This window comes from Penicillium macrosclerotiorum, assembly GCF_028827735.1.
Source record: "Penicillium macrosclerotiorum strain IBT 26536 chromosome Unknown utg000003l_segment0_segment0, whole genome shotgun sequence".
In the NCBI taxonomy this organism is placed as follows: Eukaryota; Fungi; Ascomycota; class Eurotiomycetes; order Eurotiales; family Aspergillaceae; genus Penicillium; species Penicillium macrosclerotiorum.
This window is the reverse complement of record NW_026643083.1, coordinates 2,892,762-2,915,490: the sequence shown is the minus strand read 5'-3', so window position 1 is coordinate 2,915,490 and position 22,729 is coordinate 2,892,762. Positions and strand designations below refer to the sequence as shown.

Below are 22,729 nucleotides of genomic sequence, written 5' to 3'. Positions count from 1 at the left end.
GTCTTTGATTCCATGTATAAATTTGAAATCTTTGAATATGTATTCTCCCTATTCAATCAAGTTGCCTCTTGCATTCATAAAGCGATCCTGATTTACTTTGTAACACGATCCCACAGATTCAAAAAAGCTCTCTTGCAATAAAGACTTTCTTCATACTCTTTCCAGCTGTTTCTCTGAGAGTTCATTCCGGGCTTCGTCGTAAGCAGTAGGCCTCCAAAAGCCCGTTATTCTGGATTTCATACGCCGCTTTTGCTCTTTATGAGTCCATATGTACCATAGCCCAACTGTGAGAATGGCCAGGACAATGGTAGCAACGATAAATATCCAAAACTGTTTTGATATAGTGAATTCTTCTGTCGTTCCATCGTCAAATTTGAACAGGTTCATTCCCAGGACCGACTGTTTTGCTTTAGAACCAAGCCTCATCAAAAAAGGGAAAAGTCAATCTAGCTTACTGAAACAAGGCTCGCGGGCAGATATATCATCGTGACAAACGTTACCACTTTCACAGTGGCATTTTCATCGAAATTTTGATTTCCAAGTTTGAGTAACTCATCATTGATACTCAACATCTTGTGATTCATTCTCAGATTCAGCCCGATTTGTAACTGCGTACGTCAGCAAATGTCTCAATAACTGAAGATACGTATGTAATTACACGCTGTAGGACGTCTTTCACCTTCTCTCCAAGAACTTCGATGCCTGGCAAAAGGCCCTGGAGAGATTTTCTGTAATAGGAAGCATCCAAAGCAAGCCTGAGATAGCCAGTTTCCAGGTTACAACTCCTTTCAAAGAACTGGTGACTGATCTCTTCTAATCGTTCCAAAGTACTTAGTATTGCCTCGAGCCTGAATCTCGTTGGTAATATTAGATCTCCATAATAGTGAAGATCCAAAAGTTTTCCATCTCCATTAGCCGTCCAAAAGTCATCCATACCCGATGACTCGAGTGTTAATGAGTCAGTTACCTGCAAAAATATTAGAAAGAACTGAAAAGAGGGAGATTTGACTACTAACATATTCATCAACCTTTGAACCCAGGTAATGCAAATATAAATTCCATTGCTTCAGATATGGTGAAAAGACTGCTGCATGCACTGAGGACCAAATTGTTCCTTGGTCTAGCCGTATTTCTGATTGGGAAAGAATATTTTCAATGGAGATCTGAGCAAGAGTATTTTGTCCCGCGTGAAAAAATACCCACAGATCTTGCGGTTCTTTTTCGTTATGGTGATAGAAAACTCCAGTCTGTCGCATTGTCCAACGGCGGACTCTAAATTGTGGATAGACAAGGACGTAAGTCATGTCTAGATTCAGATATCAGCCATTGAAAAGATATCCATATTTCGATGTAGTCATGTATATGTCTAACCTTGAGCTTTATCCAAATTTGGGTAAATTTCCATTCTGCCTTCGCCTGCTCCTGCACTAGTTGGCTTTTGACCAAACACACTGGCTAAATCGAGCAGACATGGGCCGATGTTATATTTATTCTTCACACTCACGAGAGCCTGTTCAGAGATTTTGAGTGGCTCGATGGATGTCTGCGAGTATATCATTCTATGATTGGTGTCATTAGATTTGGTTGTCTTTGGTTTCGGATAAAGGAATGATGGGACTGCATTACATTACACGTAGTTGAGGTCGCTCGGTGTTTTCAATGAAAGATTCAAAGTCTTCATTTCGAGTATATCTCGTAGAGATAAAACCGGAACCATTTGTGGCTGGTTTCAGTTAGACTTCGTCGAAGACAGTTTATTTTTGCTTCGTGAAATAGCTCACATTGATCAAAAATCGATACATCTATTGCGTCAGAAGGCAGACAAAACGGGCTGTTTGGGGCTCCGTAGCTCATTCTGGATCCAATAAGTGGGAACAATGGAAATTGGAACTTGAATTTTAGATTGATAATAAAAGGTGTATGTTCCTGTTGCGATAAAGTGATCTAGAAAACTTTATACCTTGCGAACAGAAGAAGAATCAGGGCAAGGCGCCACCTAAAAACGCCTTGTGACTTGGGTGCAAACTTGATAACAAGGGGTATTCACCGGGTGCTCCGCTGGGTAAATTAGTCAGGCATTTCAGAAGAACTATTCAGCAGCTGGTGGCAATGCAGATAATATCCCCGGTTCTCAATGGTCAGCACTGCCGGCAGGGTGCATCGGGCGCAGGCTATGCCTACTTAGCCGACTGGGAGGGTGGTAATAATACTACGGGGGATTGAAAGCTCTGAAGGCCTGAAATTCTGACATGTTATTATAATCGGAGTACCCTCAACCTGCACCTCTTCTTATAAATACGAGGAGGGTTGTCTGGATTACCAGACATTCTTCCTACTCTGAAGTTTTGGCTGATCTGACTGACACCCAAGACTAGCTCCCAGACCTAGTGTGAGTTAAGATTTGATCCAAAAATTACCATGATCATGATTTCAAGCTCAAATTCAAATGAATGAAATCCGTTATCTACATCCAAACAATAAATGCCAATGGATTGATAAAATAATATAATATCAAGGTCCTTTCGAGAGAAGTCGAGGTCCTACATTCCAAGTCCGAATAATGATCTGCAGTACGTTGAAATACCTCTTGTGGATAAAGAGACCTTACACCGTTTTGCATTTTGCGTTAATTCACCGAGGAGCTTTCCCGTAGATCACTATCAATGTCGTATTAGCATGCACACTAGAAGATAGGACTTGTCTGACATACGATATTTCCGACTGAACGTGCAAGTTAGCATTTAAGCAGTGCTGTAAATGATAGATTCACATCTTACCACTTCCACCTTTCTAGTTGCGGTGAAGCTGTAGCAGCCATGTATATACTGTTACTCGTCCATTAGAACCTAAATGGGTCAGCTTTTGAGATGCATACTCACCCGAACTGCCACCTCACGACCAAGGATGCTTCGAAGCCTAGCCTCGAGCCTCTCCCTCTTGATATAGTTGCTTAATCCTTCTGGAATACTGTTGTGTATCATTGGGCTTGTTGGACTACTCGGTGCAGTACTTGATGACATCCTTGCGGTACGGATGGCGAAGCCAGTAATTAGAAATACGGATTTGGATCGTCGCCGCGGGAAGGATTCACAGTGATAGAGAACGCTTCCAGACCAGAGAAAGTAAAGTTTGGTTGAAGGGGGGATAATGGCAAATCCCCGCAAAAAGTCGGGGTCTCGAGTCATTATTTCCCCACGGAAGGACCCGCTTCGTATTCCTCATGGATGAGGCTGAGGCGGGCCGTGAATTTTTCGTTCAGTCCAGTCTCCGTCTGATATTTTCAACCAGCCTTTGTTTCTGATCGAGGTGTTTGGGGTGGCTATGGTGACAGGGGTCCCCCCGCCAATAATTATCTCCCTTCAGGCACTCACATGCGTCAGGCATGGGGCGGCGTGATTTTGGTTGCATGTTTGCTTCCCGCCAGCCACGCGGCCTGAACTCATAGGTGCAATCAGTCCTCGGACAGAAAATCATCAGCTGCGCATTTCATATTATTAAAATTAACTGTGTTTCGAATTGCTTGGGTATGGTGGCAACTGTGTCGTGAGGGGTCGGAAAAAGCAACAACTGGTCTGGGCTTTCTATGGCCCAATCACGATGACAGAATCCGCGTGGTATTATTCTACTGTGACTCAAAACTCAGTGGATGCCAAATCCGAGCATTCCTTGTTTATAAGTGCTGTTGTTATGCCCTCACTCTGGGCTGCAAAGCATTTATCTCTACTACTGACTCATGTGTTCGAGTGCCATATAATTAGCCCGTTCTGGGACTTGGAGTTGTAGAACTAGTTCTAAATTACCGCTTTTCAGAGAAATATACACCCTGAACGGTACAGATCTATTGATATGCCTTGGAAGTACTTGGGAAAAATGTCGTGGGTCAAAGCACCAGAAATGACAAGGAAAAAACGCTGTAACTAAATAACGGGAGGGCCTACCGGTTTAGCTCTAGTGGTCTCCTAGCTGCTAGCAGGTCGCATAATGTGTGCTCTAAGCTGTCGATGTGAGGCTCTTCCGGAGGGTTCGCTTTATTCGGCCTATTTTTGGATCAGTGGCGCGGAGCAGCCTTCTTCTTATTAAATCTGATAGTTCTCGTCATTCATCGAGTGTCAAAGTCATTTCATATGCCCCGTTGGCTTTAGCGACAATCGCGAGGTATCCTTTCGCATTTGAAGCTGTCAGTCGAACTACTTGACCTCTTCCTCTGCGAGGTGAAAATGGTTTCAATACAAGGGGGAGAGGATGATTCGAGAATTCCGTGAGTCTTGCAATCATCCCTCTTCAGCATCAGGTTATTAGTTCTAAGATTCATCATCAATCAGACTAGATAATCCTCCCAATGTACGACACCTGCACCAACTCGAACGTGACGTTGAGCATTTTTATACACGCGATGGTCTTGAGAATTTCATCAATCTCGAAACATTATTGAAAGGAGCGCAAATAGCAAGGAATCCGGAGGATCTTGATACTCCTAATCTCTCGCCCGCGGAAAGAAATGCCCTGGAAAAGGAGGATTCTCAATGGCTCTCTCAGACCAGAGACCTAAGCGTGACTATTATGGCCACCGCTTGCGCAGCGATCACACAGTATGTATATTGCGCTCTAGAGAGAACATTGATATTCATCTAATCTTTAATCTTTCAGGGGATGGCAACAATCAACCATTAATGCAAGCTCTCTAATGGGCTGGGATACTGAATTGGGCTTGAACGACAATAACGAGTTACTCCGTGGGTTAATAAATGCCGCCCCCTGGCTTTCAGGGAGTATCATGTACGCGGATTGCGTTCCAGGATCGAGTTTGAATTGAATTTCTAACCTCGGACGACAGAGGCACATGGTTAAGTGACCCATTACAGGAGCGATTTTTTGGACGACGCCCAGCGCTTTTCTTAGCCGCAATCTTTTGCGTCGCTTGTGTTATAGGTTAGTTCCAAATGATTTCTCATGAGATAAGCTGCGGAATTTCTTATAGAATTTACCTAGGGACTGCCCACTGCAGTACTTGGCAGGAGCTGCTCATTTGCAGGTTACTGCTTGGCTTTGGGGTGATTCGTCCTCTTCTCGAGTTCACAGCCTTTTGCTCAAAACTAACATTTCAATCAGATAGGTTCTAAGGCTTCTATTGCACCTGTATTTGCTGCAGAGGCGGCACCAGACAAGCATCGCGGCCGAGTTCTTATGATGTGGCAACTTTTTGATGCATTGTATGCCTCCTGCAACGGCTTTCTTATTCAACGCTAACAATGTAATAGTGGAATATTCATGGGATTTGTTTGCGCCTTTATAGTGCGAAATAGCTGGCGTGTCCTTTTATCGACCGCCATGATACCAGCCGTTGTACTTCTCTTTCTAATTTATCTGTGTCCAGAGTCACCTCGATTTCTCATACGACAAGGTAAATATTCTGAGGCATACTCTAGTCTGCGACATCTCCGTGGAACCGATATCCAGGCTGCAAGGGATCTATATTCAATCCATTGCCAACTTCAAGCCGAAATATACACGGTTTGGAAAGAAGGGTCAGATCAAGATTGGTTTTCGGAACTGGTCTACCAAGCGTGGATTGGAAAAATGAACTTCTTCAAAAGAATGGGAAAGCTGTTTTCAAATCCACGCTGTCGTAGAGCTTGTATGGTGGCGTTAATCGTGATGCTATCTCAGCAACTGTGTGGGGTACGTTCATAATACTTGGATACCCAAACGAAGCAGTATCTTACTAAAATGATGTCTTACTTTCAAGATCAATGTTGTGGCGTTTTATTCAACGGATCTATTCAAATCTAACTCGGATCAGTCCGACAATACAAAGATTAAGTGGTTTAATTTTGGTGAGTCTTGGTCAAAATGAGGGATTTATGAAAATTTTCTAATTTTTAGGCTTCGGAATCGCAAACTTTTTGTTTACTCTTCCATCCTATTATTTCATCGATAAGAAGGGACGTCGGCCTCTACTTCTCGTGTCTTTCATCGGTATGGCTGTGAGCCTCTTCGCCGTTAGTGGCTTCTTTTACATTACGAAAGAAGAAGTTCGTATTGGGCTAGTGGCAACGTTTACCATCGTGATTTTTAACTTCTTTTATTCCATTGGTGCTGGTCCAATACCATTCACTCTCAGTGCTGAGGTATTTCCACTTTGTGTACGCGGTATGGATCCTCGTCTCTCTATCTAGCATCTTTGAAAATGGTCAGAGGCTAATTTTGCACAGAGGTCGGAATGAGCTTCAGTGTCATGATAAACTTTGCCTTTCTGGGCCTCCTAGTACTCTTTGTTCCAGCCTTGACTAGGAAGTTTGGTCATGATAAAGTATGTGGAGAAAATGTCCCAAAAAGTGGTTATCCTTGTAATGGACAGGGAAATCTTTTGATATTTTTCTCGTAAGTCATCAATATGCTTTTACTAAGCTTTGATTTAACAAATTTCTAGTTGTCTGAATATCTTGGCTTTGATATTCATATTTCTTCTCGTAAGTGGCCACAGGCATAATTGATAAACGGATCTGAGTAGTAATTCGTCGTCTTCAGGTCCCTGACACCAATTCTGTACAGTTGGAGGCAATGAATTCCATCTGTGCGTTTCGCAATTTTAATGTAGCCATCTTTGTCTTCTCTACTAACTCTACACAGTTAACCAACACACAAAGGAGCATTGCGTTAATCATATCCGCACCTTGGGCCTTCTTCCAAAAAGACCCCCAGACTGGACCATCCCTAGAGAGAGAGGCGAGATGCAAGAATATTGAGATATGGAATCTCTCTATAAATTTCAGCGTGAAACATTTCTTCTGGATATTTGCAAAGCTGCTCAGTTCTTTTGATGGAAACACTTCATTTAGACATGTAGGGTATCACGATGTAAGAAAATATGCAAAAGATCATGAAACATCCCTCGCTAAGTACAATAATTGTCTATGGATATTGCCAGGCCTTATCGTGACTTTGAAAATCTAGATAGTATACTTGTGCTTGTACGCCGTGGAGTAGGGAGATCAGCGGAACCACGTTTTGGGGTATCCTCTTCCTTTGCGTCTTTCGCAATTTTCTTCATCTCAGATGAAAGACTTCGTCCCTTGTAGTAGCCGCTTGGAAGAGTTGCATCAGCATCAACAAGTATTCTGGCAAGCCGAACGTTGTTTTTCTCAATTGCAATCTCCAAGGGGCTTTTTCGTGTGTATCTTTTGTTGACATCGGCTCCACAATCGATGAGAGCATCAAATTTTTCTCGCCAACGACGTTTGCTCTGTTCGGGATACCTGTCAAAATATGATATATGAAGCATCAAAGGAGTTGTATATGAGATCTGTTCCTCTGGCAGATCTGGTGGGCGTAAATTAAAATCCATCTTATCTTTGAATGCGGTTATCAGGTCCACGCCATGCGTGATATTATTCACCGCATAGTGTAAGCAGTTCCACCTTTCGGGCCCTGTAAAGATCTCACATTTTGCCTTTTCTTCCAAGAGAACGGATATTACGTCAATGTGTCCATGGATGACAGCTTCCATCAAGGGCGTCAGCGAAGGTGCTCTTTCACCTTGGCGGGTGGAACAACTGTTCGGCAAGGCTTTGTAACTGAGCAAGGTTTTCACAATTTCAACATTGCCTATACGGGAAGCAAGAGACAGTGGAGTTTCCCCGTCGGAAGAAGGCCTTTCCAAGTTTAATGTCGGCCCATGCTCCAGTAAAACATTGACTATCTCATGATTAGATTGTTTTATTGCATTTATGAGAGGTCGATCGCCAGATTCAGTCATCTCGAAGTCGGCAGGTAAAGATTTCAAGGCTTGTTCCACTTGATCGAGTCGGTTTTTCTCAATTGCACTGTCCAGAGCAAAATATACCAACTGCAATTCCCCGGGATTTGGTACGCGTGTGCTCCCAGTACTCGGTGTATCTGTTTCTGGTGGTGATGGTGGTAAAACTTCCGCTGATGGTCGACGTGCCCTGCTCTCGAGGGCTTGCAATTTTGACCACACTTCTTTTGCATTTAGACGCATGTCAATGCTTATCACAAGCATCTTTAGAAGAAGATCTTTCATCCCTTCTCTGAGGTTAAGTTCGAAAGAGGTGAAGGTATTTGGCAAGTCGTCGATCCACGATTTCACATGCGGATTTAGAAAGGGTGGAGATCCGGCCACTTGTCGGAGGAAACGATCATCGTTATGGGGTGTCACTCCATCTGGACCCATTCCTCTCAGATTGTCTAGCCTGTTCAATTCCTCAGGTGAGAACCCTAGAGAAAACACACGGACAAGAATGCACCCCAGAGACCAAATATCATTTTTCGGACGCACAACGCTGTCGGGACCCTGATAAGAGCCGTAGTGACGCGCAACTGGATAGTTTAAGCCAGCATAGCACACTGAATCAGGCTTACTCCGCGGTGCAACTCGAGAAATGCCAAAGTCGGTGATTGCCCATTTCCCAGTTGAAGGCTTATCTGGATGCTTGAAAACAAGAATATTCCTAGGCTTTAGATCGAGATGACAAAGAGACGAAGGTAGCAGCTGTTCGGTCTCACTATCGGATTGGAGTCCATCATGAAGGAAGGCAATCGCACCCGCAATCTCTTTAGACTCTCCAATCAAACCAACCAGGGTCAGGTCAGAAGGCATTTCACAATGACGTCCTGCAATAAACTCTTCTAGATCCATATCTGCCCATTGTGATATAATGTTGAGCTCATTTCCGATCGTGACGATCGAAAGTGCTTGAACTATTCGTTTGTGGATAGTAGAGCTTGATCGGAGACGTTGCAACTGATTGACCTCCCGGAGAAATCCTGTTGAGTGAAATCGCTTCCGGGCAACGACTAACTCCCTCTGGTTGTGTCATCTTTCTATTAGTAAATTGACCTCGAGTGGCCAATTTGCACGGACGAGGCTTACCATATGAGGTTGGAATTCTCGAAAGCCTAGATCGTCATTTCGGTCGATAATTATTTGTCCACGAGGTATCACAGCCTTTGTCACTATTCCAAACCCACCTTCCTTCGGCTTCTGTGTTTCATCAAGTATCAATGGTAGTCGATAATCTTCGCCGTATGCATCGTTGTGGCCCATTTTCAACAGAATAGGGAAGTATAGCCACCTTTCTGTCATAAAAAAGTGTGCCATATTATCAGCCCTTCCCAGGAAAGATTCATGCTCAAGATCCTCCAGCCTGAGTGAGGCAATATTGCAATCGCGACGACTGTTTGCTATTGCTTGATCGGATGGAAAGAAAATAGCTTTGAATCTTGACCATTCCCTCCAGTTTATGGCAATAAGAAGGGATATTGTGTGCAGCAACTCTGTCTGAGCAATGCGGATTTGCTCATCTGTGAGTCCTAGGCGAAGCTCATTCGCAAAGTCTCCCAGGCGATTTCCAGCCCATATCTCCTGGACTCTAACACGAGGAATAAAAGCCTGCTTCCTTCCTCTATTACACAGCGCGTTGCTGAGCTCCTGGGCGATGCTTTTCAAGCTCATTTAGACGTGGCTCAGGTAGGATAGGTGGAGCCTGAAGTTTTTCATTCACGGGGCTGGGCGAACGCATGCGAATTCACGAGGAAAGAGGGGCGAAAATCCGGCGTATGTTTGTCTAAGCATCCAAGTAAGATGGATATATCGTGTCTGGCTTGCCTTTGGCCTTGGTTGGGGTGTTTGGAAGTTCTTTGCATCATAAAGTCAGTAGGAAGTATGGTGATCTGGTAAATGGTGTTGAGCATTCCAGATTAAGACAGAGAGCGGAGGAAAGCAGGGTTTGAAGCTACTGGCTCCAGACTTCTTCATCAAACCGTGCCAAGAAACAAATGAATCGCGGCACTGAGAAAGGCCAGCCAATCTGGGCAAAATACTGTATTCAGGGGCCATCTATGTCGCCAGCAAGTTATTGTTGCTCTTTATTCTTTCTTTCTTTTTCTGGTCCCAAATGAATTGCTAGTCTTTTCTACGTCATATTGCTCTGTGTTGATGTGTTAACCCAGCGGGAGCTGGAGAGCGGGGCTCCAAAAAACGCTACTTCTCTAGAATGCGGAGTATGTCTGACAAACGTTGGAAAGGAGGATGAGGATAACATGGTGCTGTAGGAAGCGTACTACTTCCAGCACCCTGGTGCAGAATATGCGTGTCCTGTTTCCACGTTGGTCTCAGTGGCGACATTGCTGCCCCACAAAATTCATTCAAATGTATGGTTTGAGGCTGACTGGAGAATCCAGCAGCGCTCCAGGCTTACCCCGGGTGAAATCTCGTATTCAGGCGGCCCCTGCATGGCCGCGTCACGCGGGGCCTGATTATTGTGCTTGCCCTCGTCTGGAAATTTATGCATGGTTTTCTAAAGATCTATTGCATTCCTGAGACATCTCGTTCATGGGATAACGAGAGGCAGATCCACCTAGTCGAGCGGTATTGTTCCAACCCTGGTGGTTTGCGGATATATATCACGTCAGGTTGTTGGGCAACAAGGGTTATTGATTTTCCGACAGTCATCTGCGAATCTTGCCAGGACCCGATTTCGTTGAATCAAAACAGCCGCCTCTTCTCAAGACCAAATATTTCATTTGTCTATCAATTTTGTCGTTATGTTTCCAAGGAGATTTGGATGTTGTAAGACTTGAGTCCTTAGTATAGAGAGGCTATGGGGCGGGTACGCTCGATTTACCGCCTGACCTCCCTGGAGATTGCTGGTTGGTTTCCCCGTCGAAAATTCATCAAGAAAATCAGCTTCTCTTTCTGGGGCTCATGTTTAAGAATTTGTTCAAATATCTCATTTCAACACCGAGGTTTGACCTGATGTTTGTGAGTTACCTGTCAACCTTCCATCCTACAGTATACGTATTTCCACCATTTCTGTCTACAAACAAGCCCTAGGTCGACGTGACCTTCCTGGCTAATATTCTATTGGGAGGTGGCACCTATACTTCTGATCTGTCATGTTTAGTTCACTGAACAACTCTTGAGGAAGTCCTTTTGGTCCCCTCGTAATACTAGTATGATCTGAGCTAGGTCAACTCCAGCAAAAAAAGGATATGAAGAGCTTCATACACTTCACTTCTTCAACAAAGTACGAAACTAATGTTTAAAGTTTGAACAAGATAATGACTGTATATTTACAGAGCCTACTACTTGTTACAATACATTGACTTGTCAAAGATAATCATTCCCGAACCTCGAATTGCTCCATCATGTTCTGCTGGTTGAGTGGTCTGACAAGAATGTGACCTATAGATACTTGTGCGCGTACGGAATAGCATCGGCGAACGGACATGGACCGTGAAGTTATTTGCGGAGGATTTAGAGATGGGTGAGACTTGTATCCATTGGCGCCAACTCCATCCTTACCATAAAATGCACCGACATGGGCTGCATTCATACATACATCAAGAAATCTGTCCGGACAGGTGCCCCCGACAAATAGACTTTCAAGTTTGATCACCCAATGGAGGAGATTTGTCCTTCTGAAAGGGGACTGGCGCTTGAAAATCACCGGGTTGAATGTGCATTGACAGGAGGAACAGAGAGTCTTTAGAGGCCAAGTGATTTCAACTACTTCCAGAAGTTACAGCGCCCCGACAAAATGTTTCTCTTCGTAAATGGAGCCTGGTGGATGGATGCAGATGGATGGTGGATTGAGCTATTGAGAGTGGGAAGAAAACTACAAAGGATTCAAAGGCTTCCTCGAACGACTTGCAATTTACCGCTAAGCTTTGAAGGATCCTTGGATGGGACGATGGATCGCAATTAGTCAACAAGATTGAGCAGGAACATAAATTACGTGGTGGAATGTAAACATCATTTATAGCCAGAATAGAAGCGCGTCTAGTAACATGATATAGACATATAATCATTAACACGACCTAGTCTAAATATTAAGACAGTAGTGGCGTCCATCGATAAACAGGAAGGTAGACGCAAGAACAAGGGTATTGGCAAGAAAATTGAACATTCAGGCTTGGGCGGATGCCTGGCTCTCCGGCTCGGTCGAAGTCTGTCCGTCTTCAACAGCCTTACCCCAGGCTCGCTCGAAAGCAGAGTCAGCTGCTTCCTCCTGGGAATTCTTCTCGAGAGTCTGGTCTTCAGCGGCAGTGGTCGTAGGTTCAGAAACAAGCGCTTGCGGCTCGCAGTCTACAAGGACTGGGACACTCTGTGTGATATCAGCGGTGGGGGTGATTTCCTCCTCCTTATCAACCATCACAGCAGCAAAGGACGAGGACGTCGAGTCTAGCCCCGCAGACTCCTCGCCCACATTCCCTGCAGCCGCAGCCGCATTTTTGGCACCAAGAAGCTCAAGGTCAAAGTTTGAGCTGTAAATGACCGCGGAAAAGGCTTCAAGCTCCCGTACATTCTGATCCATGGCGACCAGGTATTCATTGGGCGGATGAATTCCATTACCAATTACATGGGCCTGGCGAGCCAAAACGGCCAGCAAGTTCGCAAGCTTAGTCTTGTGCTCTGACGCAGCAGGAACAACCGTGGCCATGGAATCGAAGGACTGTGGCACTGTCTCTGGAGCAGCGACTGGGGCCTTGAAGGCCTCATTAGCGCACTTCTGGTCAACCAAGGTCGAGAACCCCTCATTATTCAGAAGAGTCAGAACGAAGGAGAAAGATGGGGAGTCGATGAGGTCGGCTGTTTCATCAAGAAGATGGCGCAGCTTCGAGGCAGTCTGCGAGGACGATGGATCCGCAACCCCCTCAACGCCAGATTCACGAAGGACGTATTCTTCTTCTTTTGATGGGGGTAGCAAGCAGGAGAGCCATTTCTTGGATCTAGTGCATCATGTATTGTTAGTTACGCCGAATCGATCTGTCCGGATCAAAAGGAACTGTACCGTCGTTCCTCTTCGGTGCTTCCCTCCACCTTCTTCCTGATCTGCAACGTCAACTCCGACAGTTTGGATAAACTAATATCTTCGCGGGGGTTGAGAGGACCGAAAACCTCCTCGACTGCAGGCTGAACCCTTTCCATCAGCTCCTTCCATCCGCGGTGTAGCAGCCACCAGCTGAAAGCCAGATAGCGACGATTGGTCTCGAAATCGTCACCCAGAGTCTGCGTCAGCTCGTCATCGTGGTCTTCCAAGCTGATTGTGGAGTCGGTCGGTGGTGTGGCCAGAGAAATGACGCTGGACAGGTAGTTTCGACGGCCGAGGAGGTTGAGTTGGATGCGAGTGAAGAGAGTAAGCAACGAGAGGGTGTAGATAAGCGTGAAGGACCGAGTGATGGCTGTGAAAAGAAGGATTAGTCGTTATGTATCGTCGAGGTGGGTAATCCTCCCGTATGCGGATCTCGGGACATACATGTGATTTTGACTTCATTCCACAGCTGAGTCTTGTTCCGTTTCACCTGAGTTTGTCCATCAGGATTGATTGAATCCCCAAGCTGGCTTGCGTGCAAGTATCCTTCACTCTGGAAGCTAGAGAGACTTTTCCGATCATCCTCGGTCACGCTGGGAGATACCGAGGTCATGTCCGAGCCCGCTACTTCCCCGGCATTGAGACGCGCCAGTCTCTCCGCCCGCTTCTTCTGAAGCTCCTTTGTCAATTCTTCCACGGGGAGCGCTTCTAGGATATTTTCGGTAGCAGTGGGTAACAGGGCGAGGACAGTATAGGTGCAATCGGTTTGATTCTGTTCGAATCGGCGTCGTAAACTGTACTCACGACTGGGTCAGTCTAGGATTCGGGGTACGCGACGAGTTTCGGCCCTATCACAGGTTTACCGGAATCGAGTAACGGGAGAAGCCTGTCGAGGGAGGGAGGAAGGGGAGTACCTACTTCTCTCGAGCAATCCGATCGCTGCTCATGCGCTCTCGCGCTTCGGAGATCTTGGACAGCACATACTGCCCGGCCAGGTAGCCAGCTCCCAGGACCCCAGCCCCGATCGCAAGACCTTTGCGATTGCGCCGGAGCCAGCGCCTAGCGGCACCGATCATCTTGAGGGGTTTTGGAGGTAGGCAGTTCAGATAGACACAGAACTTAGAAGTCTGGGGTCATGATATATGCGGGAGTGGGTTGGAGGTTGGGGTTGGGTAGGGGAAGCGGATTAGGGTGAGCCTAGCCGCCTCGGCTAATAGGAGCTGGACTGCGTCACGGGCTGGCCCGATGCGCCGATACCAAGCGCCCCGATTACATCGATTACATCGGCATCACCACCCCTCCCCTTCGTCCTCCCCCTCTTCTACCTTGAACGATTAGTACCCCTCTCTCCCATGACCCCCGCGTCTTAAGCCCCGAACTTCATACTGGATCGTTGAATCCACCACCTCCTAACCTCTTCCACCGGCCCAAGCTGGACCGTTCCTCTGCGGGCGGGGATGGAGCCCCGCAAAACCCCTCCAGAGTACTTTCTGGAGATCTTCGCCGACACCTCCACAGTGCGCGATGTACTGAAAGGTACGACAAACTAACGCAAGCTTGGTACCCCTGGCTCAGCCCTCATGCGCTCGCCGCAAAGCCTTGAATACTGAATACTAAACCCTGCCTCCTCTCGCCAGGCGTGCTCAACCTCATCTTCTTCCACCGCTACTTCCCCTCAATTCGCCCGGTGACCTTCGATGTGCTCGACCTGACTCTTCCGGCCATTAACGACGCCGACCTAGAAACCTTGATCGAGTCTCGAGTGAACGCCCTCGTCCGTCAGCACCTCACCTCCGCGGCTGGCGCACAAGACGGCACAGTTGGCGGAGGTGGCGGCGTGCGTGGCCGCATCGCAGTCGAATTCTACGAGAAAAAGCGGCGCCGGACAGGGCTGTGGTTCGGCGGGCTGGCCGGAAAAGGCGAGGAAGAGGTATGCTGGGAGATTTGGACGCTAGATGTGACGATTGCCACGCCCCGCACCGAGTCCGGTAAGTCGTCCCATGTCACGTCGCGAGTTCCACCCTTTTTCTATCATGAGGCTTGTCCTGTGTCGTTCTTCTGTTGCCCCCCAGGCTTTGTATATTGTTTCGGATGCTGATTCTCTATCTCCGCTCCAGAACGAGCCAAAGTCCGCAAAGCCATGGCGAACATGCTCCAGAAGGCGGCGTTGAAAATCATGAACGTCGTCAACCGCGATAAGGACCACATTCCGCCCATTACAACGAGCGAATCTAACCCCTTTCCCTACCGAATTGTGGTCAATCCCCGAGCCGATGGCTGGGGAAATCGCATGGGATTATATTGATCTCCCGTCCCATCATGGTCTGCTCTCGGACGATGAGCCATCTTCAACTGATGGCTCTCCCAGTCCTGGTGGTTCTTCTGGGTTTCTCTTGTGTTTTTTGTTAAGCTTAGATTGAGTATGGGGCCGGAGTTCGGTGTTGTGATTACTAGCGTTTTCTATCAGGGGTTGGACCGGCGTTGATGGAATCTGTTTCGGACTTTTTCTTGTAGTGCCGATCTAAATGAGTCCGTGTGTCTACATACCGCGAACGTCATTCGGATACGGCAGCCCTGCCCGGCTAATACTGGCCAGTTGGACGAGAATCGCCCCCTTCCCAAAAAAAGAAATATATATATAAACCGCACATTTTCATGCACTAGGGAATTTTCAAAAAGCAAATAGATGTACGTGGGCTATGTCCTCGGTAGAAAATCGAAACAAAGCGACCCGCCAAGCGGGCCTCCCTTCATCAAAGGCATCAACCAAATAAACACGCTACAGGCATATCTGAGACCACCTCTCTCACACTCCCTCGCTCTGGCATTCCGAATACTGGGAACGAGAATACAAACACCCTCGAGCTATCATCCCCGAAACCCAACTCGCAACCCCGGACTCGCCCCACTTCTCCTCCGCTTCCAATCAACTTCCACTCTATTGTCATCTTTCTTCCAAAAAAATAATTGCATGGCAGTGAGATCCCCAAGCCTCAAACGCGATTCACTGAGCAGTGTTCAGCGACAGCGCGGCGATTCAGTAGAGAACTCGCGACGTATACCTATCCTGCAGGCGCGGGAAAAGAAGAACTCATTTCCGAGACAGTTCTCTGCAAAGATCCTGCACGGCGCAGCGCATTCAGGTGGAGTGGGCCTTGCTGGCAGCCTCGGCCTGGGCACGGAGGTTGGCGGAGGTGCCGGTGCTGGAGAAGAAGCGGCCGACCAGAGGCTGCAGGAAAGAGTGGAAGACAATTTGGGCGCCGCTAGGCGGGGAGGGGAAATCGGTCAGATTCGGAATTCGTGGCTCTTGCAGGGCAAATTACTTACTTGGTCTGAGGAAGGGCCATCCACAGAACGAGGACGAACTTGAAGATGTAGTAGAAGGCTAGAAAGGGAGTCAGTGGTCTGGTTTCTTTCTGCTTCGGTCATCGTTGCACGACGGGTACATACGGAACCAGTAGGCGGCGTTGATGGCGCTCTCAATGACGGTCAGGAAGGAAAACACAACCCAGTACTGTGGAGATAATAGTTAAAACGATGATTTCAGGTAAATAGAGACGCCTTCATCAGTCCAATGATCCGGTCCGCGGCTCCCGGCCACCAACCAAATACAGGGAGAAGCTCAGGTTGCGGGTGCTCTTCAGAGCGATAGGAACTTACAGTGAGCCACTAAGTTTCATCGGAAGTTAGTACGGAAATAATCATTAAAAATTTTGCGAAAATGTGTCAATTCAAGGAAATCTCACCTGGGTGTCATCCGTGGTACCCGAAGTGAAGAGGGCGGCGAGGGAGTAGTAGCCGGGGAGGAGGAAGCCGGCAAGGTTGACGAGGAACTCGCCCGCAATGTTGAAGAAGACCAGGAAGAAGTACACTCCGACCAGGCCGAGAATGACATAGACCTTCGGGACGGAGGTCTGTCGCTCCAGGTTATTCAGGACGGGGTACTTGGACAGCTATTGAAGCAACGGAGCCCATGGCAGTCAGTGAACAGAGCTCTTATGTCGCTGATCGGGAATCATGGAGATGCCAGACGGGGGATGGGGGTTTTCTGGCGCTGCTCCTTCAGCTCGGTCTCTGTGGGCGTGGCACATATTACAGCGCACAAATGGCGGCGAGAACTCAAGCTAGTGAGGCACCAGTCAAACCCACAATCCCAGCACATCAACGACGTACCTCCTTGTCAAGCTGAGCGATGGCGTGCTGAGCACGATCCTGGAAAGAAGCCATTTTGACAGATGGGCCTTAATTTTTTGGGTACTTGATATCGTCGAGAAGAGGAGAGCAATGGAACGAGGGATGGTGAGAATGCAACCGGTCGAGCTGGCGATTACTGCACTGCCCGTGCGTTGTCACGTGATGTCATGACGTACTCGGGCCTCGATCATCTGCGTGCCCCATGTGAAATTGCCAACCTGAACTATGTGATAGCGAATGGGCCACCTGGCGAGGGGAGCCCAGACGTTCCGGGTGCCTCGCGTGCTGCATGCATCGGGGAGGGGGAAGCAAGTGCGTGGGATATGCCATCCAGAAAATGATTCCGATCCAGACCCGCTCGACACCATTCGTCTCTCCCAGCGCAATTTGGCTTATCGCTGTATTCCTGCACAGCTCACGGCTTTGTGGAAGAGGAAATTCTCTGTTTCTTTGATTCTCCAGCTCCCCTCACTACATACACCCTGATTTACCATGTTCAGCAATACTCCTGAAGCTACGTGTATTCTAGTCCGGAGGCTGATCGAAGCTGGCCTGGTGTATCCCGCATCGGAGCGGGAGATGACGTACCGGGCGGTTCGGGACACACTTTGGCGAGACACCAGCCAATTGATCACGATGACATCTCTGTCGGTCTCGCTCGCGCGGCTCGAGATTAGCCCTCGTGGTGCCTGACAGCCATTTAGAATTATCTTGGTCGCGTGGGGATGTACATGTCGTTATTCCCTTTTCGAACATCGTCAGCACTGAGGATCTGGCTCGCTTGTGGCTGTGTCACCGGGCTATCTGATCCTTGTATTTCAGGTCACTGGCATCTAGCGCATGGGACGGTGGTCGATTTGCAGCCGTCGCGATGGTATTTGAAATCCCGAAGGCCAACCTTACCATCCTGCACCCTTCCACACTCTCGGCTCCGAGATAATACTGGATCATGTGACCCTCGAAGTATAACTGCCCTCGCGTCCCTGCTTCATCAGAACCCACAAGGAGAAGGGCATGACAAATGAAACCGTATTCAATATCTTATGGGGAGCCCTGTCATCAAAACAGTGTCAGGAGGTTCCGAGCAACGGCCAGTGGCTATCTTGTTCACCAGGATAGAATAGAAAGTGGGCCAGACAGAATGGACTGAAGAAACGGAGACTTCGGTCTGCCGATTTATGAACTCCGTACATTCCAATCCGCATAATATTCTGGGGTTTCCATGTCCGGAGAAGATTTATACGAGTATTTCTCGCATATCTATAGCTGTATCCAGTGAAAGACAATGGGCGAAGGGGCAGCCGGACCGAGGTGGGGAGGGGCTGAGAGGGGAGAATGGCTTTGTGGAGAGGGGACTCACCGCCAGGCCCTTATGATGTGATTGAGGAGAGAGCCGGGGTGAAATGCAACCGAGTCTGAGGCTGTCGGAACATTGGGCTCTCGGTTTTAGCCTTTTTCTGTGGCCCCTTCTGGATTGACTGGGATCTCCGGCTTTTGGGGATCGGGTTGCGTTTTCCCCTGGTTGCAAGGCCCCCAGGCCCCCAGGCCCCAACAGACGCGGCACGAGGCTAAAGCCTAAAGGCAAGGTCCCGCACAAACACCTCCACCACCACATCCTCTCTCTCCTTCCCCTTCCTCAGCCTCAGTTCCCTCTTTCACTCTCCACCACCCTCGCGGACTTCTCTCATTTCCCGATCGCGACGTCCGTGCGTCGACCACATCCATTGAAGACCGATGTAACCGACTCAACTACCCTTGCTCTTCTATCGGACCCCCTCCTCCCCTCTCTTCCCTCCCCTCTCAAGGGAGCTTGACGATTCGACATTGAATCGACGGTGTAGCGCCACAGTATACAGTACCCTTCCGCTCGCATCTCGTGCATCCGCCGACCATTACAATTATCCCAGGACTCCTGATCTCAATCTCGATCTCGAACTGCGTCCAACCAAAACATTCACGATACGCAAGTCAAACGCTCTCACGATCCCGCAGTCTTGGCCATTGACCCATATCAACCCGGCGCTGTGGCTCCTCAAGTCATCGATCCCGCCCCCTTTCTGGTCTCGCGTCTAGACAAAGCGTCGAATTTTTGCCAACTCTCCCAATGCGACCCCAGTAAGTCGTGGAATCGTCCGTCTCGACCTCGTCCTTCTCAGCGTCTAACCACCCTATGTAATTCAGACGGGAATACCATATCGTGGTTTTGGGTGCAGGAGGTGTAGGGAAAAGCTGTCTAACCGGTATACATCCTCTCTCCCCATGCGCCGCTGAATCACACCGAACGAATGGCGTGTGCTTGGGCCTCGAATGAGACGCTTATGGATTTACAGCCCAATTCGTCCAAAATGTTTGGATTGAAAGCTATGACCCCACGATCGAGGACTCATACCGGAAACAAATCGAGGTAGATGTAAGTGGCATATTCCTTGTCATTGCTCTGACATGCGACACTACTGACGCCTCATCTCATAGGGACGACAATGCATACTCGAAATGTAGGTTTTGTTCTCCAGCCCATTTTCGGCTGGTTCGAGTTTATGGGAAGTATCGAAGAGACGCTGATCGTGTGGATATCGTCGTGCAGTCTTGATACCGCGGGAACGGAACAGTTCAGTAAGTTTTGCCGATCATCGTGTTTGCTTCTTTGCTAACAAAATTCATTAGCGGCCATGAGGTAAATATACGTACAACCAAACAGGGTCGAGTTTATACTGACGTCCATGTGCGTTTTTTTTTCGCAGAGAACTATATATGAAACAAGGCCAAGGCTTTCTCCTTGTCTTCTCCATCACCAGCATGTCGTCGTTAAACGAGCTGTCCGAACTCCGCGAGCAAATCATCCGCATCAAGGACGACGAGAACGTACCGCTCGTGATTGTCGGCAACAAGTCCGATCTCGAGGAGGACCGGGCCGTACCCCGGGCACGCGCGTTTGGGTTATCTCAAAGCTGGGGCAACGCCCCCTACTACGAGACCTCCGCCCGGCGCCGGGCTAACGTCAATGAAGTCTTTATCGATCTCTGCCGTCAAATCATCCGCAAGGATCTCCAAGGCTCCAGCGGCAATGACTCCTCTCGCAAACGTGAAGCCCAAAACAATCGTGACCGCAAGAGGGAAAGACCACAGCGCCGTCGATTACCATGTGTGATTCTATGAACGACGTCAACCCCCCCCCCCCCCTTTTTTTTTTTAATGAATCTAGCCCTGGAAATTTGATTCAAGTCTCCAGGTCTGTTCAAGTCACGCCTGCCTCCGCTTCCACGCATTACTTTGACGTGTCTCATGATCTCTGTTTCCCACTACGCTTTCTATGCATCTGCGCCTCTTGATAGAACGATGCGTCACCGCTTCTCATCATCGCCCCCGCCCTCTTATATCATCGGTCCCCCATCCTCCATTCTCCAATCTTCCCTTTTCTTTTCCATTCTCTCATATACCTTGGGTGAATCAATGAATCATCATGTCATCCAGTTTTTGTCTTCTCCCCCCCCCCCCTTCACAAATTTCTACCCCTCCTACATATCTAAACTTGGGTTCATATGGGACCTCCAAAAAAGTCAATTTTGATGAATAAAAGTTCTGATTTCCTTGAACGAAAACACATGTGTCTTTTGCATATTTCTTCTCTACTTGTGTGGCTTCAGATTTCCATCTTCTCACTTGTTGCTATATTTGACGGAATAAGATAGCGGGGCTTGATTCGAATCCATCTTCTTCACTTCGTCTCTATGATTAAAATTCTGTTTCATGTCCGGCTCTCATCTACATCCGGAACACTCCAAAGCGCGTCTGTATATCGGGCTCCTCTTTGCCACCAAGAGCAGCGGCCAAGCCAAGGCCCAGCATCGTTCTCGTTTGGGCCGGGGGGATGACGCCGTCATCCCAGAGACGTGCAGACGAGAAGATTGCCTCGGACTCGTGATCGATGCGAGCCTTCAAGGCTGGATCGGCAGACTTGCCAACAGCCTCCATTACGGCGGAGAGTTGCTCGGAGCCCATGACACCGATCTTGGCATTCGGCCACATGAACATCAGACGAGGGGAGTAGGCCCGACCACTAGCAAAGAAAAGGAAAACCATTAGGACCTAATTCACAGGGACAGGAGAGCCCGAGGACTGTGTTCGTTAGGGGGAAAGGAGGGGGGAACATACCACATGCCGTAGTTGCCTGCGCCCGCACTAGAACCAAATACAACAGTGAACTTGGGCACATCGGCGCAAGCGACAGCAGTTACAAGCTTAGCACCATTCTTCGCAATACCGCCCTTCTCCGCATCAGCGCCAACCATGAATCCAGAAATATTCTGCAAAAAAACGAGCGGAATGCGTCGTTGGGCGCAAAGCTCAATGAAGTGCGCCCCCTTGAGCGAGGACTCGGAGAACAAGATACCATTGTTAGCAACAATGCCGACTCGATGGCCATGAATCTTCGCAAAGCCCGTGACCAACGTAGTCCCATAGTCCCGTTTGAACTCTGCAAACTCACTCCCGTCCACGATGCGCGCGATGACTTCGTGCGCGGGGATCTGGCGGCGCAGGTTCGTGCCAACAATACCGTTCAACTCGACCGGGTCGTAGACAGGCTCTTTGATGGCTGCGGCTTCGAGTTGTGACGGCAGCTGGGTGACAGGGTAATTGAGGTTCGCCACTGAGCGGCGGGCCAGGATAAGCGCGTGGGCGTCGTCCACAGCGAGATAGTCCGTCACACCGGAGATTGTCGAGTGCAACTGACCGCCGCCCAGGTCTTCGGCGGACACCACCTCGCCCGTTGCAGCCTTCACAAGAGGCGGTCCGGCCAGGAAAATGGTGCCCTGGTTCTCCACGATGATTGTTTCGTCACTCATGGCCGGGACGTAAGCTCCGCCGGCGGTGCAGGGGCCCATGACGACCGAGAGCTGGGGGATACCCATCGAACTCATACGAGCCTGGTTAAAGAAAATACGGCCAAAGTGGTCCCGATCTGGGAAAACGTCCGCCTGGTGAGGCAGGTTGGCGCCGCCGGAATCGACGAGGTAGATGCACGGCAACCGGTTCTCCTGGGCGATTGCCTGTGCGCGAAGGTGCTTCTTTACCGTGATCGGGTAGTACGTGCCGCCCTTGACGGTACTGTCGTTAGCAACAATCATGCAGTTAACGCCCTCCACCGTCCCGATACCCGTTATGATGCCGCCAGCGGGCACGTCTTCGCCCTCGTAGACCCCTTGCCCGGCTAGCGGAGACAGCTCCAGGAACGACGTGCCCGGATCGATCAGCGCTGAAACGCGATCTCGAGGGAGCATTTTGCCTCGTGCGACATGCTTATCTCGAGACTTTTGCGGGCCACCCCGGGAGATGCTGGCATGTAGACTGCTCATCCGGTCGAGAAGCTCTTGCATCTGCTGGCTGTTCTCTCGGAACTCAGGCGAGGAGGTGTCCACGGTAGACGGGAGGACGGAGAGTGCAGAAGCATGGTGAGGATGGGTATAGCTAGCGACTGTCCTGGTCGATATTCGGGTGAAATTCTGGAGCAAAGAGAAGTGTTCTGGGCGACAGCTACGCGGTCCAACCCGTGGGCCCAGGCCCCGGAGGACGAGCGGGGACGGAGCGCGCATTGCGGGGATGAGAGGTGTGATCAGTTTGATGACTGTGAGAAAGAAGCGGTCGCAATTCTCTGCTGGATTTCAAATCAAGACAAGGCCGTGCTGTTGCTGGTTGGCATGGTA

General features: G+C 48.7%; 10 protein-coding genes across 10 annotated transcripts; 4 read left to right on the top strand and 6 right to left on the bottom strand.

The window, feature by feature from the left end:
• Positions 1-150: 150 nt before the first annotated feature.
• On the bottom strand, positions 151-1,304 carry N7462_003940 (uncharacterized protein; the record flags this gene model as incomplete). The annotated part of the gene is made up of 4 exons (XM_057075666.1): positions 151-399; positions 456-608; positions 659-967; positions 1,017-1,304. 4 exons carry the CDS (start codon positions 1,302-1,304, stop codon positions 151-153), a joined length of 999 nt encoding a protein of 332 aa, XP_056935171.1.
• A 1,207-nt stretch (positions 1,305-2,511) lies between these two features.
• N7462_003939 (uncharacterized protein) lies at positions 2,512-3,020 on the bottom strand (the record flags this gene model as incomplete). The annotated part of the gene is made up of 2 exons (XM_057075665.1): positions 2,512-2,565; positions 2,880-3,020. The coding sequence occupies 2 exons, from the start codon at positions 3,018-3,020 to the stop codon at positions 2,512-2,514; spliced, it is 195 nt and encodes a 64-aa protein (XP_056935170.1).
• A 1,197-nt stretch (positions 3,021-4,217) lies between these two features.
• Positions 4,218-6,634, top strand: N7462_003938 (Major facilitator superfamily domain general substrate transporter; the record flags this gene model as incomplete). The annotated part of the gene is made up of 13 exons (XM_057075664.1): positions 4,218-4,258; positions 4,323-4,589; positions 4,648-4,776; positions 4,835-4,929; positions 5,114-5,210; positions 5,259-5,292; positions 5,375-5,401; positions 5,801-5,834; positions 5,884-6,150; positions 6,213-6,310; positions 6,431-6,470; positions 6,553-6,574; positions 6,631-6,634. The coding sequence occupies 13 exons, from the start codon at positions 4,218-4,220 to the stop codon at positions 6,632-6,634; spliced, it is 1,155 nt and encodes a 384-aa protein (XP_056935169.1).
• A 297-nt stretch (positions 6,635-6,931) lies between these two features.
• N7462_003937 (ankyrin repeat and protein kinase domain-containing protein) lies at positions 6,932-9,472 on the bottom strand (the record flags this gene model as incomplete). The annotated part of the gene is made up of 3 exons (XM_057075663.1): positions 6,932-8,337; positions 8,380-8,824; positions 8,891-9,472. 3 exons carry the CDS (start codon positions 9,470-9,472, stop codon positions 6,932-6,934), a joined length of 2,433 nt encoding a protein of 810 aa, XP_056935168.1.
• Positions 9,473-11,927: 2,455 nt separating this feature from the next.
• Positions 11,928-13,909, bottom strand: N7462_003936 (peroxisomal biogenesis factor 3; the record flags this gene model as incomplete). Its single annotated transcript, XM_057075662.1, has 4 exons — positions 11,928-12,750; positions 12,813-13,203; positions 13,278-13,627; positions 13,752-13,909. 4 exons carry the CDS (start codon positions 13,907-13,909, stop codon positions 11,928-11,930), a joined length of 1,722 nt encoding a protein of 573 aa, XP_056935167.1.
• Positions 13,910-14,290: 381 nt separating this feature from the next.
• Positions 14,291-15,138, top strand: N7462_003935 (autophagy-related protein 101; the record flags this gene model as incomplete). The annotated part of the gene is made up of 3 exons (XM_057075661.1): positions 14,291-14,369; positions 14,471-14,821; positions 14,951-15,138. The coding sequence occupies 3 exons, from the start codon at positions 14,291-14,293 to the stop codon at positions 15,136-15,138; spliced, it is 618 nt and encodes a 205-aa protein (XP_056935166.1).
• Positions 15,139-15,972: 834 nt separating this feature from the next.
• Positions 15,973-17,060, bottom strand: yop1 (putative membrane biogenesis protein (Yop1); the record flags this gene model as incomplete). The annotated part of the gene is made up of 6 exons (XM_057075660.1): positions 15,973-16,096; positions 16,161-16,218; positions 16,284-16,347; positions 16,494-16,502; positions 16,580-16,786; positions 17,007-17,060. The coding sequence occupies 6 exons, from the start codon at positions 17,058-17,060 to the stop codon at positions 15,973-15,975; spliced, it is 516 nt and encodes a 171-aa protein (XP_056935165.1).
• A 459-nt stretch (positions 17,061-17,519) lies between these two features.
• On the top strand, positions 17,520-17,720 carry N7462_003933 (uncharacterized protein; the record flags this gene model as incomplete). The annotated part of the gene is made up of 1 exon (XM_057075659.1): positions 17,520-17,720. One exon carries the CDS (start codon positions 17,520-17,522, stop codon positions 17,718-17,720), a length of 201 nt encoding a protein of 66 aa, XP_056935164.1.
• A 1,787-nt stretch (positions 17,721-19,507) lies between these two features.
• Positions 19,508-20,183, top strand: N7462_003932 (uncharacterized protein; the record flags this gene model as incomplete). Its single annotated transcript, XM_057075658.1, has 3 exons — positions 19,508-19,640; positions 19,692-19,701; positions 19,769-20,183. The coding sequence occupies 3 exons, from the start codon at positions 19,508-19,510 to the stop codon at positions 20,181-20,183; spliced, it is 558 nt and encodes a 185-aa protein (XP_056935163.1).
• Positions 20,184-20,789: 606 nt separating this feature from the next.
• Positions 20,790-22,618, bottom strand: N7462_003931 (putative 3-methylcrotonyl-CoA carboxylase, beta subunit (MccB); the record flags this gene model as incomplete). The annotated part of the gene is made up of 2 exons (XM_057075657.1): positions 20,790-21,084; positions 21,180-22,618. The coding sequence occupies 2 exons, from the start codon at positions 22,616-22,618 to the stop codon at positions 20,790-20,792; spliced, it is 1,734 nt and encodes a 577-aa protein (XP_056935162.1).
• Positions 22,619-22,729: the final 111 nt, after the last annotated feature.